This window comes from Ochotona curzoniae, unplaced genomic scaffold (genome assembly GCF_017591425.1).
Source record: "Ochotona curzoniae isolate NIBS_2020 unplaced genomic scaffold, NIBS_Ocur_1.0 scaffold_4937, whole genome shotgun sequence".
NCBI classification, from domain to species: Eukaryota; Metazoa; Chordata; class Mammalia; order Lagomorpha; family Ochotonidae; genus Ochotona; species Ochotona curzoniae.
Genome location: NW_024467126.1, coordinates 5,246,329 through 5,260,905, shown reverse-complemented (window position 1 = coordinate 5,260,905; position 14,577 = coordinate 5,246,329). Strand labels below are relative to the sequence as shown.

General features: G+C 66.4%; 1 protein-coding gene across 1 annotated transcript; it reads left to right on the top strand.

Annotated features, from left to right (window-relative positions):
* The first annotated feature begins 288 nt into the window (after positions 1-288).
* On the top strand, positions 289-6,062 carry IGF2 (insulin like growth factor 2). Its single transcript, XM_040970822.1, has 4 exons — positions 289-450; positions 4,556-4,718; positions 5,600-5,748; positions 5,835-6,062. The coding sequence occupies exons 1-4, from the start codon at positions 289-291 to the stop codon at positions 6,060-6,062; spliced, it is 702 nt and encodes a 233-aa protein (XP_040826756.1).
* Positions 6,063-14,577: the final 8,515 nt, after the last annotated feature.

The window sequence follows — 14,577 nt, the reverse complement described above, 5'->3', positions numbered from 1 at the left end:
GGCGGGCCGGGCGCTGGGGCTCCGGGACGCCGAGGAGCGGCGCCTGCAGCCCGCCAGGCCCTGGGGGGGTGTGGGGAGGCGCGCGCCGAGCGCGGGCGGAGTGATTGATGGCGGAGCCAGGGGGCGAGCAGGGCGCGGGCTTCCGCCGCCAGCGGCGGCCCCTGCCCTCGGCGAGGTGCGCGCGCGGCCGGGGCTGCGGGGGGCGGGAGGGCTCGCGGCCATTCGCGAGTGGTTTTTGAGTTGACGATCAAGAACGGTTGGTCTCACCCCGTCCAAACTCTCTAGGAGATGTTTCCCCCGGAACCCCAAATTGTCGTGGTGGCCCCCGGGGCCGAACCCGCGTCTACGCAAGTCCAGCGCACTGAGGACGGGGGAACCATTATCCGGCTGTTCTGGGTGGGCCCCCAAGGCGAGCTGCTTAGACGCGCCCCCGAGAGCCAGGTCCCGCAGGTAGGACACCCGCCGCCCCAGCGGCCGCAGCCTCCTCGGGTCCCGCGTCTGACCCGGATCGCGCTGGGCTCGGCGGCCTCGCCGGCCCCTCGCACCTGGCGGCCGCCGCCACTGCTCCGAGCTCCCGCACGGCACCGGGGGGCGCTCGGGATCCGGCTGCAGCTCGAGGTCCCGCGCGCACGGCTCCGCCCGCGCGGGCAGGTGGGGGCCGCCGAGCCAGCCGGGCAGAGCCCGCGCGCTGGCCAGCGGGGACCCCCCCCCCGCTTCGGGCCTGGCGGGGAGTCACCTGCGCCCACCCGAGCCCCGCCGAGGCGCGCCCGCCGTGTGCGCCCGCCGCGGGGCGCGCGGACCCCCTGCCGCTGCCACGAGCGCGGCCTCGGCCAGAGCCCGGGGTGGCGGTCAGCCGCGCTCGCCCCGAGCGCCCCCGACGCGGGCTAGCAGGGCGCGCGCCCTTGCACCCCGGAAACACGGGCAGGACCCCCCAAATTCTTTCGAACGGGGTTCCAGCGTTTCGCTGGCACTTGGCGCTTCCCTGCCCCCACCCCACGACGCTGCCTGGTTTCCGCGCACCCCCCGCCCCCCACCCCGCCGATCGTCGCCCCCGGGGCTCTGGGGGGGCCCCCCCAGCCCGCCAGTTCCCCGCTCTGGCTCGAGTTGCGAGGGCGGTCCGGGGGCGGGGCGAGGGCCCCGCGGGCGCCCATTGGTGCGGGCGCGCGGCCAGCGGGGCCCGAGCGGGCGCCGAACCGCGGGGTGGCGCGGCTATAAGAGCCGGGCGTGGGCGCCCGCAGTTCGCCTGCTCTCCGGCGGAGCTGCGTGAGGCCAGGCCGGCGCCCGGCCCCCCCCTTCCGGCCGCCCCCCGCCGCCTGGCCCACGCCCGCCCGCGCTCGGCCCGCCAGCGCCTCCATCGGGCTGGCGGCCCCGCGTCGACGTCGCCCGCCGCCTCGCTGCTGACTCCCGTTCCGGGCGCCGTCGGCGGGGCCGCGCTCCGCCGGGCCTGCGGATCCCCAGCCGCCTCCTCGTCCATCTACCTCAACGCCCGTCCCCGCTTCGCCCGAGGAGGCGGTCCCCCCCGCAGGCAGTCCGGCTCGCAGGCCGCCGGCGTGGTCATCCCCCCCGCGCGCTCCCCGTCCCGGCCCTCCCCCGGCGCACTGCCGCGGACCCGCTCTCTCCACGCTGCGCCCCGAGCGGTCCCGGCGCCGCCACCGCTGCGCCCTCCCCGAGGCCCGGGCTCACGACGGCAGAGGGCTCCGTCGGCCCTGACCGAGCTGGGTGCCCGCGCCCGGGGACACCTCCTCCGCTCCGTCCCCCTCCGCACCGCCCCCGGCCCCCGACGTGGCGCCCTGCCCCTGGCTTCTCTGGGCACCCCACTCCCTCTCTACTGCCTCTCGCCCCGGCCCCCCGTTTTCTCCCGCTGCCTTCCCTTCGCTCCCTCCCGGCCCCCCCGGCCCCGCGCCTCCGACGCCCTCCCCACTCCACGTCCGCCCCCTGCCCCCGCCGGCCTCACGTGGGCCGTTTCTTGTTCTGTTTCTCTCGTAGCTGTCCTCACCCGCTGTGCTCCTGCCCGCCTCTCGCTGTCCCGTCTCCAGCTCTCGCCCGGCTCTTCGGTCCCCCCCGTTTACGTTCACCCTGTCTCTCTCTCTGTCTCTGCCCCCTTCTGTCCTGCGTACAACAGGTGACCTCATTTCCCGACACCTTTTCCCCCCTAAAAAGTACAACATCTGGCCAGCCCCAGCCCCAAGACGGCCCGTCCTCGCTAGGCGACGAGAAGCAGTCCCATCCCCACCACGAAGCCATCTCCCCGTTCGGCCCCGTCGCCCATTCGGCCCCCGCGACGCGTTCCCGAGCGGCGCTGGCAGAGGAGTGCCCGGCAGGAGGGCCAGCGCCCGCTGTCCGGTTCGCGACACGCAGCAGGGAGGTGGGCGGTGGTGGTGCCGGCTTTCAGGTAAGCGAGCGCACGGGCCGCCGAGTGTGCGGGGCGGGGCGCGGGACTCTGTCTCTGCGGCGCCAGGCCGCGCGCTCAGACGGCGGCCAGCTGGGGAGGGGGTGTGCGCCTTGGGGACCGCGGGGCGGGTGGGGGCGGGGGGCTGTGAGCCGCGCACAGAGGCCACTTCCTGGTCGGCATTAAGGGAGGAAAAGGGGAGGGCGATGCGGCTGGAGATGTGGGGGGACTTGTGCCGGCGGGCGGGGCCCCGCCCTTCCCCCCTCCTCCCCCCGCGCGGCGCTGGGTGATGGGGAGGGGGCGCAGGGACTTGGTAGGTTGACGCGGTGCCAACGAGGCTGCGAGAGGGAAACGGGGGGGCGGGGCCGGGCTGGAGCGCGAGAGGCCTGCCCGACCCCTCTTGGGCAAGCCCCAACCCCCTCCCACTTATGCACACCCCCTTCCTCTGTCCCCAACATTCCAAGTCGGAATCTGGGGAGAGGGGCCCCGCTCTTAAGGTTCAAAAGCACACAGAGATGAGGGCCGTAGCCCCTGCTCTCGCCTGGAAGTTTCCATACATGGAGGAGGCGGAGAAATGCGCTCCCCCCTTCCCCCCTCCCGCCCTTGGCGCAGCGCAGAGCGGGGCTGGGGGCGCAGGAGGAGCACGCCCCCTCCCCAGCGCGCGCTGCACTGCGCTGAGGGATGGTCCAGGCTGGCGGTTGGGGTGCAGGAGAGAGGGGACTGGCTGGGACAAGGCGGGGGGCGGGAGCAAAAGGGGGCGGGGGGAGTGGTCGGCGGCGAAAGGGGCGGGGGGTAGGGTGGAGCCCGGGCTGGGAGGAGCCGGCTCGCATATAAAAGCGCAGGCACTGACCCGCTTGCAAACTGGACAGTGGCTTCTCCCCGGAGAGAGACCAAAGTCTCCTCTCGCTGCTGCTTCTCCTGCCGCTCCTCCTTCGTCGCTCAGCCTCCTACCCAGCCGCAGGTAACCAGGGCTGCCTACCGAGCCAGGACCCCTGCTGCCATCCGGCTCCAGCCTGGCCTGCCCTGCCCGCCCGCCCGCCCGCTCGCCCGCCCGCCTGCCCGCCTGCCCCTGCCGCACACCAGGCTCGGGCCTCGGGCCCCCGCTGCTGGGCTGCGCTCGCTCGCACAGGGCCCTGCGTCCCTTCGCCTGCTCCTGCCCTCCCGCTCCCCTGCCCCTGCCTCCCTCTGCCCTCGCACCTGGTCCCCTGCCTTCCTCACCTGCCGCAGCTCGGTGCCTTGGTCCTTGCCGGCCTCCGCGGGGTTTACGATGGGAGGGTAAGGGGGGTTACCTGTTGGGGGAACACTGCGTGCCTTCTCCACAGCCCCTCTGCAGCCGCCTGGCAGGGGGATGCAGCCGCCCCGGGGACTGACGGCAGCTGGGCGAGTTGGGGACGGGGTGGCAGGGAGGTGGCTGGGCGGTGGGCAAGCTGGTCCTGGTGTCGCTGTGCCTTTTTCGCATGATTGACGACCTCGAAACTCTCCCAGGCCTTCGGGGGAAGACCCCACCACCTCGCTCCAGGGCTACGGGGGCAGCTTGCTGGGTTGCGCCCAGCCTCCGCGCCCTGGAGTGGGTGTGTCATAGGATGGAGTTGGGGTGCAGAATGCTAGAGTGGTCTCCCTGTGGCTCCCTGCACCTCCCTAGCCAGTGGTACCGCGGCTGGTTGACTTGGGGGGTCACGGAGTCAGGTACCCCGAGGGGGGAGGGGACAGCCGGTGGCCCGGGAAGGACTCCGATGCCCATCCCTGAGGCCCACAAAAGGGGGCGTTTGGCTTTTGATACGTTTTGGGGTGTCCGGGGCCAGCTGGCATGGAGGACTGTGGAACAGCTCCCTGGGTGTGCGTGGGTCGCTTTGGAAAGGAGGGGGGAGGGTCAGCGTTGGCCCAGCAGGACCCGCCTGCGTCTGTGGTGCTGGGGTAGTGATGGGGGGAAGGGCTGGTCCCCCTGGAGTCCCCTGCTCAGCTGGTGGGGGAAGGGCGCCAGTGCCTGTGGATGCTGATGGCCCGTCCCCATGATGTCACAGCAGAGCCAGGTCCAATGCCCCGTGCCGTGGGTGTGGCCCGCGGGGGCCCAGGGTGTGCAGGTGGCCAGGGCCTCGGACGGCTCCCCTTGAGCGTGCGCGGAGGAGCGCAGCGGCTCGCGCTGACCGCCCCTTCTTCTCACAGCAGGCACCAATGGGGATCCCCATGGGGAAGTCGATGCTGGCGCTTCTCACTTTCTTGGCTTTTGCCTCGTGCTGCATTGCTGCTTACCGCCCCAGTGAGACCCTGTGTGGCGGGGAACTGGTGGACACCCTCCAGTTTGTGTGTGGGGACCGCGGATTCTATTTCAGTAAGTATCTGGAGGGGGTGGGGCCCCCTGGGGTCTGGGCACCTGCTGTGTGCCACTTGGGAACTCCCAGGGAAGGGGTCTCCTGGGCGCCCCCTCCCCTTGGCAGCTAGCGGGGTGGGGGTGGGCGGCTTGGGCTCCCGAGAAGGAGAGGGTGCCCTGGGAGGGTGGGTGTCTGGGAGCTTTGACTGTCCTTCTTCAGCTTGGGGCCTGGGGTCTAGGGTGGGGCCGGACGCTGTCCCCGCTCCCGGGCTCTGGCCACGTGGCCTCTTCCTCTGCAGCCCCCCACTTCCCCGGCCTGGCCGTGTCTCTCTCTCAAAGCGCTCCTGCTGCTGGACTCCCTTGCCTGTCGAGGCCTCTGGGTGCCATCCTGCCTACCTCCCCGCTCCTTGCTCTGGGAACCACAGGGATCAGCCACCCCGCACGGGGACCCCACCCGCGCCTCTGCGCTCATGCTTGTGGGGAGCCTGGGGACCCGAGCAACGAGCGAGCGTGCCGTGGGGGAGAGGGAGAAGGCGGGAGAAGAGAAGGGAGTGGTTTCACGGGTCCCTCACTCCTCCCCTCCCGTCTTGTTCTCTCCTGCCCTATGCTCCCGGGCTCCCGACTCCCTCTGGGCTCCCAGGCTGCGCTGGGTCCCAGTCCGCTCCTGGGCGCACAACCCCCCCACCCGCTGCTTCCAGTCCTGGGGGTTTCTGCCCAGCCAGTGGGGGGGGCACCCGGGGAGAGGAGGCAGGAGGCACCAGAGACTGCACCCTGTCTGTCTGTCTGTCTGTCTGTCTTTCTCCTGTCTGGGGCTCCCCTTCAGCCTGCAGGGTGGCGGAGGGTCCCTCCCCAGGGGCCGGGGTGCTCACGTGGGCTTTGTTTCCGCCCTGTGGGCCTTCCAGGCCGGCCAGCCAGTCGTGCGCCCCGCCGCAGCCGTGGCATTGTGGAGGAATGCTGCTTCCGTAGCTGTGACCTGGCCCTCCTTGAGACCTACTGTGCCACCCCCGCCAAGTCCGAGAGGGACGTGTCGGCCTCTTCGACCGTGCTTCCGGTGAGGCCCTGGCCCGCCTTGGGGGGCTGGGCGGGGCAGCAGCAACCCGCCACCTGGGGCACGTGCTGACGGCCCCCCTTCTCCAGGACAACTTCCCCAGGTACCCCGTGGGCAAGTTTTTCCAATATGACACCTGGAAACAATCCGCGCAGCGCCTGCGCAGAGGCCTGCCTGCGCTCCTGCGTGCCCGCCGCGGTCACCAGCTGGCCAAGGAGCTGGACGCCTTCCGGAAGGCCAAGCGTCACCGGCCTCTGCCAGTCCAGCCCGAAGACCGCACCCACGGGGCGTCCTCTCCAGAAACTCCCAGCCATTAGAAGTAAACCAAATTGTGATTCTGCAGCCTGGAACCATCGCCTGTGACAGCCTCCTGGCCGGGGACACCACCACCGTCTCTGCTGACCGTCCTCTGGGTTTGCTCCCACCTCAGGCTCCTGCCCCCAGACCCCCTGCCCCGCCTCCCCCGTCAGGCGTGCCCTCACCACCGGCCGGGGGAGTCATGGCAGCGGCCCAGAAGCCAGCACGCCTTCCACCGCGTGCCCCCAAATTGCAGAGTCAAGAATGCTAGACCCCAATCGCCAAAACACAACATCTCTCCTCAGAAACAATTGGCTTTTTTAAAATTACCAATATGAGATTCCTTGATGATTAAAACAAACACCAAAAAAATCAATTGGCTGAACCAAAAAAGCTAATTGGCACAAAAAAATTGGCAAAATAAAGCAATTCGGCCCCCCCCCCAAAAGCTTTCTCCACCCCACCGGTCTTGGGTCACATTGGCTTGGACTCGAGTCCGTGGGAGAAAGGGGGGGACCCCAGAGCCCGCTGTGCCGACTCCCTCCGCACACAGAGCAGCTGCCCCGACTCGCCCCCCAGCTCAGAGCCGCAGGGACCCACTCAGACCGGGGAGGGCCCACAGCGTGAGTATCCACTCACCTCACCACCCACACAGGCACACATGTGCACACACTCAAACCTCACGGACACACACTCGCAACGGACACACACCACCCCACACACTCACACACCTGCCGATCGCTGGAGCTGTTTCCACGCTGTGAGCTCTCCTCTGGTCCCTGCTCCGCTGCCCGCTGGGCCCTAAGCTGAGCTTCCTCCCCGAGAGGAAGCGTGTGCCAACCCTGGGCTGGGCCATGTCACCTACAGAGCCCAGCCACCCTCACAGCCACCTGAGGCCCGTGGCCTCGTGGGCAGCTGGGGCGAGTCGTGTGGCCAGTACCACCCACCTGCCGAGTAGCCTGACGCCCAAGCTGTGCTCCTGGGAGAAAGATCTGGGGGATCCGCCCCCACCCGAGCACGGCAAGGGACCGTCCCTGCCCGTCTCCCCCTCCTGGGGGGTTCTCTCGGAAACGGGGGGGCTCCCCAGAAGGGGCAGCCTGGCAGGGATGGTGGGGAGTGTGGGAAGTCTGGAGGTTGGAGGGGTGGGTGGGGGGCAGTGGGGGCTGGGTGGGGGGAGTTTGGGGCGAGAGTGGCCCAGGGACCTTTGCGTCAGCCAAGTCCGGAGGAACCGCAGGAGTCTGCAGAATCGTGGGGAAATTAGGGATCCAAATTCTACGACAGTCCTCTATCCCCCCGCTTTCCTTCCTGGGGCAGGTGTCTTCCTTTTTTTGTTTTGGTTTGTTTTTTTAGTTTTTTATTTTGGTTTTTTGTTTTTGATCCCCTCCCCCCGCTTTCTACGCGCTCGAACTTCAAATTGAACTTCCTCCCCCGTAACAGGGGAGCAGTGACACCAGCAATGACAAGCAAGTGAAGTGATCTCCGGCCATACCACCGCGTCCTGCTCTCCGCCATTTATCGCCTTAATTTGGACTTTGCTCTGTCTCTGTTGCTTGGGTCGTGTTGAGAGTGGAGCCTCCCAGGGGTGGTGCTGGCCGCGGTGCCCCCTGGGAGAAGTAGGGGAATGGAGACGGGCCGCTCCTCGGCCTGGCCTCGGGGGGGACGGTGGCTGGTCCCCTCGAGGTCCCGAGGGCGTGGGGGGGGCAGTTGTGGCAGGGGCTCCTCAAGTGTCAGGGGGGTGCTCGGAGGTCACCAGGATGGGGCCCCCGCCGGCTCGTCGTCGGTGGGGGGGAAGGGGAAGACGCATGGGCCAAGGGACTCCACCCGGCGGGAGCAGGTGGCCGCCTTCCGAGCACTTGAGGACCCTCTCCCTCTGCCTCAGTAGCAGCTTGCCCACCCCTCGGCACCCTGCCGCGTGCCCGGGAGGCCTGCAGCTCTGCACAGCCTCCTGGGGCGCAGGTGGGGCGAGGTCGGGGAGCAGGGGAGGTCAGGAGAGCCTGGCCCTGCGGAGCAGGAGAGCTGCCCAGGTCTGTCCATCGACCGGGCGTGTCGGGACCCCAAGAGGCCCACGGGTCTGGCGAAGCCGCCGCAGCCACCTCCACGCGGCGCCTGGGACTGAGGCGGGGACCCTGGCGGCTGGGAGGTTTACCTCACCCCCACCCGTGCCCCCAGTGCAGCCCCCCCGCCCGCCAGTCCCACCAGCAGGCTGGAGGCCCGAGGCTTCCAAGTTCCCGGCATTGGGGCAGGTGCGACCCCGGGGGTCGTCAGCACCAGCCCAGCCCTGGCACAGGGGGTCTTAGCCAGTGCCTGCCGAATGCGCCCATTTGGAACATTGGATTGGCACCCAAAGAGCAAAAACGGTCAGAATTGGAGAACCCGGATTGGCCTAACATCCAAAACGGCTCCGAGGCACCCCAAATTGCTCGCCCAGTCGGCCGGACCCCCGCCCCAAACGCTACTTCTTGCCTCGGAGGGGCGTGGGGTTTCGAGGGGCTCTAGCCGAGCTCTCTCTGTGCCCCCAAGTTAGCAGCTCTCCCCTGGGTCACCGCCATCTGACCCGGGCCACCTGCCTGACCTCCCGCGCCTTGTCACGGCCCTCCATCGTGTCTCTTCCCCCAACACTGTCTTCGGCGGTCCCCCCTCTGGGGTCCCTCCCTTCACCATCATCCGAAGACCCTCCCCACGCGTCAAACGCCCGGTGCCCCTCCCATCGTGGTGCCCGTGTTTGCCTCTGCCCGGCCCCTTTAACATGCTCATCTTTCTGGCAAAATCCAGGCTTGGGTTTTGTCTAACCTGTAACGCTCGCAATCCCAATAAAGCATTTAAAAGTCTCTTTGGAGTCCTCTGCCTTGTCACTTGGGGGTCGGCTGAGGGGCAGGGAGGGGGAGGTGTCAGGGCCATGAGAGATGGGGTATGGGGTCTCTTCGCTTCATCCTTCCCAGCCTTCTGGAGGGAGGGGTGGGCTGGGCATCCCCTAGAAACTTCTGGAACGCCAGTTGGAGATAGAACTTGGGGCCAGTTCTCTGTGCAGTTTCCCTCCCCCCCTCCACCCCACCCGGGGAGTTAGGGGTTGCATTCAACACCACTGGTACCTCCCAGGGCTCAACCCTGCACCCACCTGTGTCCAGATGCCCTTGGCCTGGGTGGGAGGGAGGAGCCGACCCCTCAGATGCCTGAAGCTTACGCCACAGACCCCCCGACCCCGGGCCCCTGCTTTGGTATAGGCTTGTGTGTGTCTGGTCACCCCACTGCGGGTGGGGGCTGGGGAGCTGGCCCTGGGCAGGCTCCGGGTGCTACGTGGCATCTGGAGGGAAGGCCCACCCTGCCATGAGGGTGCCTGGCTGGGGGCGGGGAGGCGGTCAGCTTCCGCGGCCCTGGTTGGCTGGCTCACTGCACGTCTGTCCACAACTCCCAGGCTGCCCACAGCCAGGGAAGGGGTCTGCTGGAGGAGGCGAGTGGGGTTGGGGTCAGGAAGGAGTAGAGGGGCACGGAGTCCTGGGTTTCCTGTGGAGCCCCTGACCGGTAGAGGTGGGGCCGGCGGCGGGGGCGCTGACTTGGCCTGTGGTGTGTTGAACGCTCAGCTGCCATGTGGTCCTCCGTCACCCCTCCCACCCTGTGGGTGCTGCTTCCCCCTGGGACCCCCCTGCAGCCCCAAACAATTCTGACCCAGCCCCAGAGGAGCTGGGTTTGGGGCTGGGGGCTCCTGTCCCAGCCACAGCTGTCACAGCGGCCATGTTCTCCACCTGGACCTGGGCCTGACTGTGTGGGCTCGGTCACCCCAACACTGCCACCCTGCGCTCTCAGGCTGCCCCGCCCCTGTGGCTCCCGCCTGGGGGTCCCCTTGCTTTTCAGTGTAGGCCCTTCCCCCAAGCCCAGCTGGCACCAGCTTCCAAGCCCACTCGCTGCACCCCACCGTGTCCCTGGCTCTCGCCCCTCACGATTGCCCCTATTCTGCTTTGAGGGACCAAGCCTCACGGGAGCTGGGGAGCTGCCTCAGCCCTCCTTTCCTCTCCCTGCACTGGAAATTCTCAGTGGATTGCAGCAGCAGCCCCCTCCAGTCCTACCCCCACCCACATGCCCACCTACTCATCCAACCACCTACCCACTCACCCTCCTGCATGTCCACCCAGCCACTCATCCAGCCAGCCACCCACCCACTCAGCTACCTGCATACCCACCCACCCACACATTCAGCCACCCATCCATCTACTTGCATGCTCACCCACCCACAAATATGGGGGCACTGCCCCCGTTCAGGATACCCTAGGCAGAGCTGAGGGCCTGATGTTTGGAGTGAAGGAAGCAGGAAGCAGCGGAGGGTACCAGCTGCCCCTGAAGGCAGGAAGGGGGCAGAGAGCAAGGGGCTGGACAGAGGCTGTGGGTTCTGCAGGGCAGAGGGACACTATGGCAGGAGGGTGAGCGTGGGGCCAGTGTGGAAGGTGAGGCTGATGCCTCGTTGAGGGGTCCCCTGCGCCGGGCTCTGCAAGGCAAGAACGGGAACTCTGCGGGAGGGTCTGGTGGGGAGGGGTTAGTGGACGAGTTCCTGAGACATCACATCGTCCTGAGAGCAGGCCTAACTCTCCAGAGAGAGGAGGAGGGGGGAGGTGGCGCAGGGCACTCGGCCAGGTGACGTGTGAGGCAGCAAGGAGGCCTGGGGCTGCCTGGAACAGGAGGGGCAGAGCAAAGGCGCTGTCCCCGAGCCTCAGGGGTGGGCATGGTCCTGCTGGTCCCTCAGTCCCATCTAGCTGGCTTTCTGGACCACCCCAGCGTCCTGAAGCTGGTTGCATTAGGGTGCCCTAGCTGGCATCCACTGCCACACCCTGCCCTGCTGGCTCCCGGCGTCTCCTGCCCACACTGGTCTCCCCGACCAGGCAGCACTCTGGAGGTTGACTGGACTGTGGTGTAGCATGTTAAAAACCAGCCCCATCCCATATGGCCACTGGTCCGAGCCCCACATGTCCACTTCCCATCCAGCTCCCTGCTGATGCCCCTCGGAAAGCAGCAGAGGATGGTCCTGAAGGCAGGAAGGGGAACCTGCACCCACGCGGGACACCCAGAAGAAGCTCCTGGCTCCCGGCTTTGGATCTGTGCAGCCCTGACCATGTGGGGAGTGAGCCCGTGGATGGGGAATCTTTTTCTCTTTCCCCCTGTTTATCAATGCCACCTAAACAAATAAATGTAAAAACTAAAAAAAGATACAGGGGTATCTCCCACAGGGAGCCCCCATAGCTCCCACAGTCAGATGTGGTCAGGTTCCTCAGCCTGGGTCCTGGCCGCTGGCCCACGCTTCACCTGGGAAACCCCATGCAGGTGAACAGATGTCTGCTATGGACACTGGGTTAGCATTGGGGCCAAGGGCCCGCTACCCAAAATGCTAGTCGCTGTGGGCACCAGAAGCCTGCAGCCGGCCTGCCCCGCCCTCACATCCCATCACCACTACCCTCTCCCGGTCTCATGGAGCCCTCCTCACCTGGGACGCCTCCCCATCCCCCAGACCCAAGCTCCTTCCTAATGGAGCCCATGTCCACCTGCCCAGCTGGCCCTGGGTCCCAGGGCACCTGTCCTCCTGGGCTTCTTGCTGGCAGATCTGTACAGGTACAGCTGAGATGAATGTCCCCTGTACCCCACTGCCGGCTGACAGCACCTCTCCCAAATCCCAATTTTGGCCTCTACCTGCTTTGTGGGGCCCTGGCCCTGCCCAGCCCCCTCTGGGCCGGGCTGGCCTGGCAGGGCGGCGGCCTCGGGCCTCATTAGGGCAGCCTGCAGGCTCTCTCCCTGTCCCAGCCCCAGCCAGCCCAGGCCTCAGCCAGCCAGAAACCAAAGAGAAAATGCCTGTTTATGCCAGTTATGCCGAAAGCAAAACAGTTTGTGGTTTGTGACCCAAATTTTTTGCCTTTTTTTTTTTTTTCAGAACATAACAAAGCCCAAGACAGCTCGGTCCCCGCCCCCGCCCTCCCCGGGGCAGGCAGCTCCGATCTGTTTACTGCAGCTCCCCCTTTCTTCCCGCGGCCCTGGTGCTGGGCACTGGGCGCTGGGCACCTCAGAGCCAGGAGAAGACAGGCCTGGGGGCCCAGGAGGGGCTGGGAGAAGCGGGTGCGTCTCCCCGCAGGTGGGAAGAGTCCACAGGGCTCTGGACAGGGAAGGTGGCAGGGAGCTGAAGGGCCATGGCCACTGCCATCTGCACCCCTTTCCAAGGACAGGTGCCTGGATCCACAGAGCCCACCTGCCCCGGGCCCTGTCCTGTCCTGTTCTCCCCCTCGCTCCCCTAACTGCCCAGCTAGGCCATGGGGCACCCACCCAGAGGCCTTGGGCAGCCTGGCATAGAGGGAGCAGGTACAGAGCCGGCTTGCCACAGGCTGGACCAAGCAAGCACAGAGAGAAGTATGAGGGCAAGGAGGAGCCCAGGGTGCCAGATGCCTTTGCTTAGCTGTCCTCAACAGGAGGTCGTGGAGCTGATGGGACGGCAGGGTCTTCTTTGTCCTAATTCTCCAAGGCTTTCTCCCTTCACTGGCTCCAACACCTGTGCCAGCGGTGGCTGCTGGGACCCGCTCACCTCCTGCCGGCCTGAACAGTCGCTCACAGATCCATACATACCCGGGGGCTCGGGCAGAGGACCACAAGCTCCTGCCCCTGGCAGGACACAGCACACAGCCCTGGTTCCTCACAGTGAAGCCACAGCTGATGTGGAGATGGGGCGAAGCATAGGGAAGGTCCAGTGTGGAGCCAAGCTGTTGAACCCTGTGCCACACAAATGCCATTCTATGACGGTCTCAGTGCCAAGCCTGAGGGTGCTGGGCGAGGAGCCTGTGAGGGGCTCCGGCAGGTATGGGAGTGGGTGAATGGAGCCATGGCTCCTGTCCCCAGAAGGCTGGCCAGGAGCATCCCTTGGCCTCAGCCTCCCCTGCTCTGGCCTCCTGGCCTCTGGTCCATCAGGAACAACTGTGTCTTAGAACAGGAATTCTAGCTATTTGCTTGCCAGCCACTCATGGCCAGGCTCTGATAAAGCCCATTGGTTCTCCAAAGAGCCGGGGAGGGGGAAGGGAGACCACTCAAGCCTACCTCCACTTGGGCCCAGGGGCCTGCGTCCTCCCAGCCACATCGGGACAGGGGTCAGGGGAGAAGGAAGGCTCGCAAGGTCTCTCCTGTGTGGAGTGGGGGAGGGGGAGGCTGGGACACAGCAGGTGAGCTGGCCCGAGAGCCCTCGGTGGGGTGAGGCCTGGTGACAGGGTGGGGCAGTCACTGCTCTCCCAGCCCTGGGCTCTGTGCGTCTTCAAGGCTCCCACTGGGCACAGTTACAACACGTGGGCACCCATGGCTTACCTCTCCCCAACTCGGGGTTCCTTCCTTCTCTGCTCAGGCAGTGCTGGGACCCTATGCCCACAAAGACAGTGAAGAGGTGACACAGGACCACAGATGGTGGGGGCTAGGGTAAGGACCAGACCGACAGCCTGTCCAGTCCTTCCCTGGTCCTCCTCCTGAATATTTGTCATGGGGTGGTGGGAGCACTTCCCAAGGTAACTGTCTGGGGACCTGTCACTCTGTGTCCCATATCCCAGAGCAGAGGTTTGTCTGCTAAGGCCGTTTGGACTTGCTTTGTTTTCCTTCTCCTGGCTTCCATCTCTCAGCCTGGGACACCCCAACACTTAGGGCAGAGCCTGGTAGGGAATAGGGTCTCAGTGCCTAGATGGTTGGATGAATGGGGAGGGGTGAACAAGTGGATAGATGGGTAGGTGGGTGGTGGGATGGATGGAGAGGTGGGTGGGTGGGTAGATGGATGGAGGGATGGTTGGGTGGTGGGATGGATGGAGGGGGTTGGGTGGTGGGATGGAGAGGTGGGTGGGTGGATGGATGGAGAGGTGGGTGGTAGGATGGATGGAGGGGTGGGTGGTAGGATGGATGGAGGGGTGGGTGGTAGGATGGATGGAGAGGTGGGTGGTGGGGTGGATGGAGGGGTGGGTGGGTGGATGGATGGAGGGGTGGGTGGTGGGGTGGATGGAGAGCCGGGTGGGTGGTAGGATGGATGGAGGGGTGGGTGGGTAGATGGAGAGGTGGGTGGTGGGGTGGATGGAGAGCCGGGTGGGTGGATGGATGGAGGGGTGGGTGGTAGGATGGATGGAGGGGTGGGTGGTGGGGTGGATGGAGGGGTGGATGGAGGGGTGGGTGGTGGGGTGGATGGAGGGGTGGATGGAGGGGTGGGTGGTGGGGTGGATGGAGGGGTGGGTGGTGGGGTGGATGGAGGGGTGGGTGGTGGGATGGATTCATTGATGAGTTGGACAGCACATCTGAAAATCTGCGTAGGTCTGAAGATGGGAGGAGGTTCCGTTAAGTGTCTAGTGAGCAGTGAATGAATGTGTGGGAAAGATGAGTAGCTGGACAGGTCAGTGTGTGTGTGTGTGTGTGTGTGTGGTGGCCATGTGGGAACTGCAAGTCTGCTCTAAGTTGGTGAGTATCTGTCTGGGTTCTCATCTGAGGTGACCAGGGGAGATGAGAGGAGAGAGCCGCCTAGCAGCGTTCTTGGGCCACCCCCGTACTGACGCA

Excerpts from the sequence above, each read along its gene's own strand:
- IGF2 (XM_040970822.1), top strand. The coding sequence starts at position 289 with ATGTTTCCCCCGGAACCCCAAATTGTCGTGGTGGCCCCCGGGGCCGAA. Across the intron at positions 451-4,555 it reads CCGAGAGCCAGGTCCCGCAG|GCACCAATGGGGATCCCCAT; the intron begins GTAGGACACCCG and ends TTCTCACAGCAG. Across the intron at positions 4,719-5,599 it reads GGACCGCGGATTCTATTTCA|GCCGGCCAGCCAGTCGTGCG; the intron begins GTAAGTATCTGG and ends TGGGCCTTCCAG.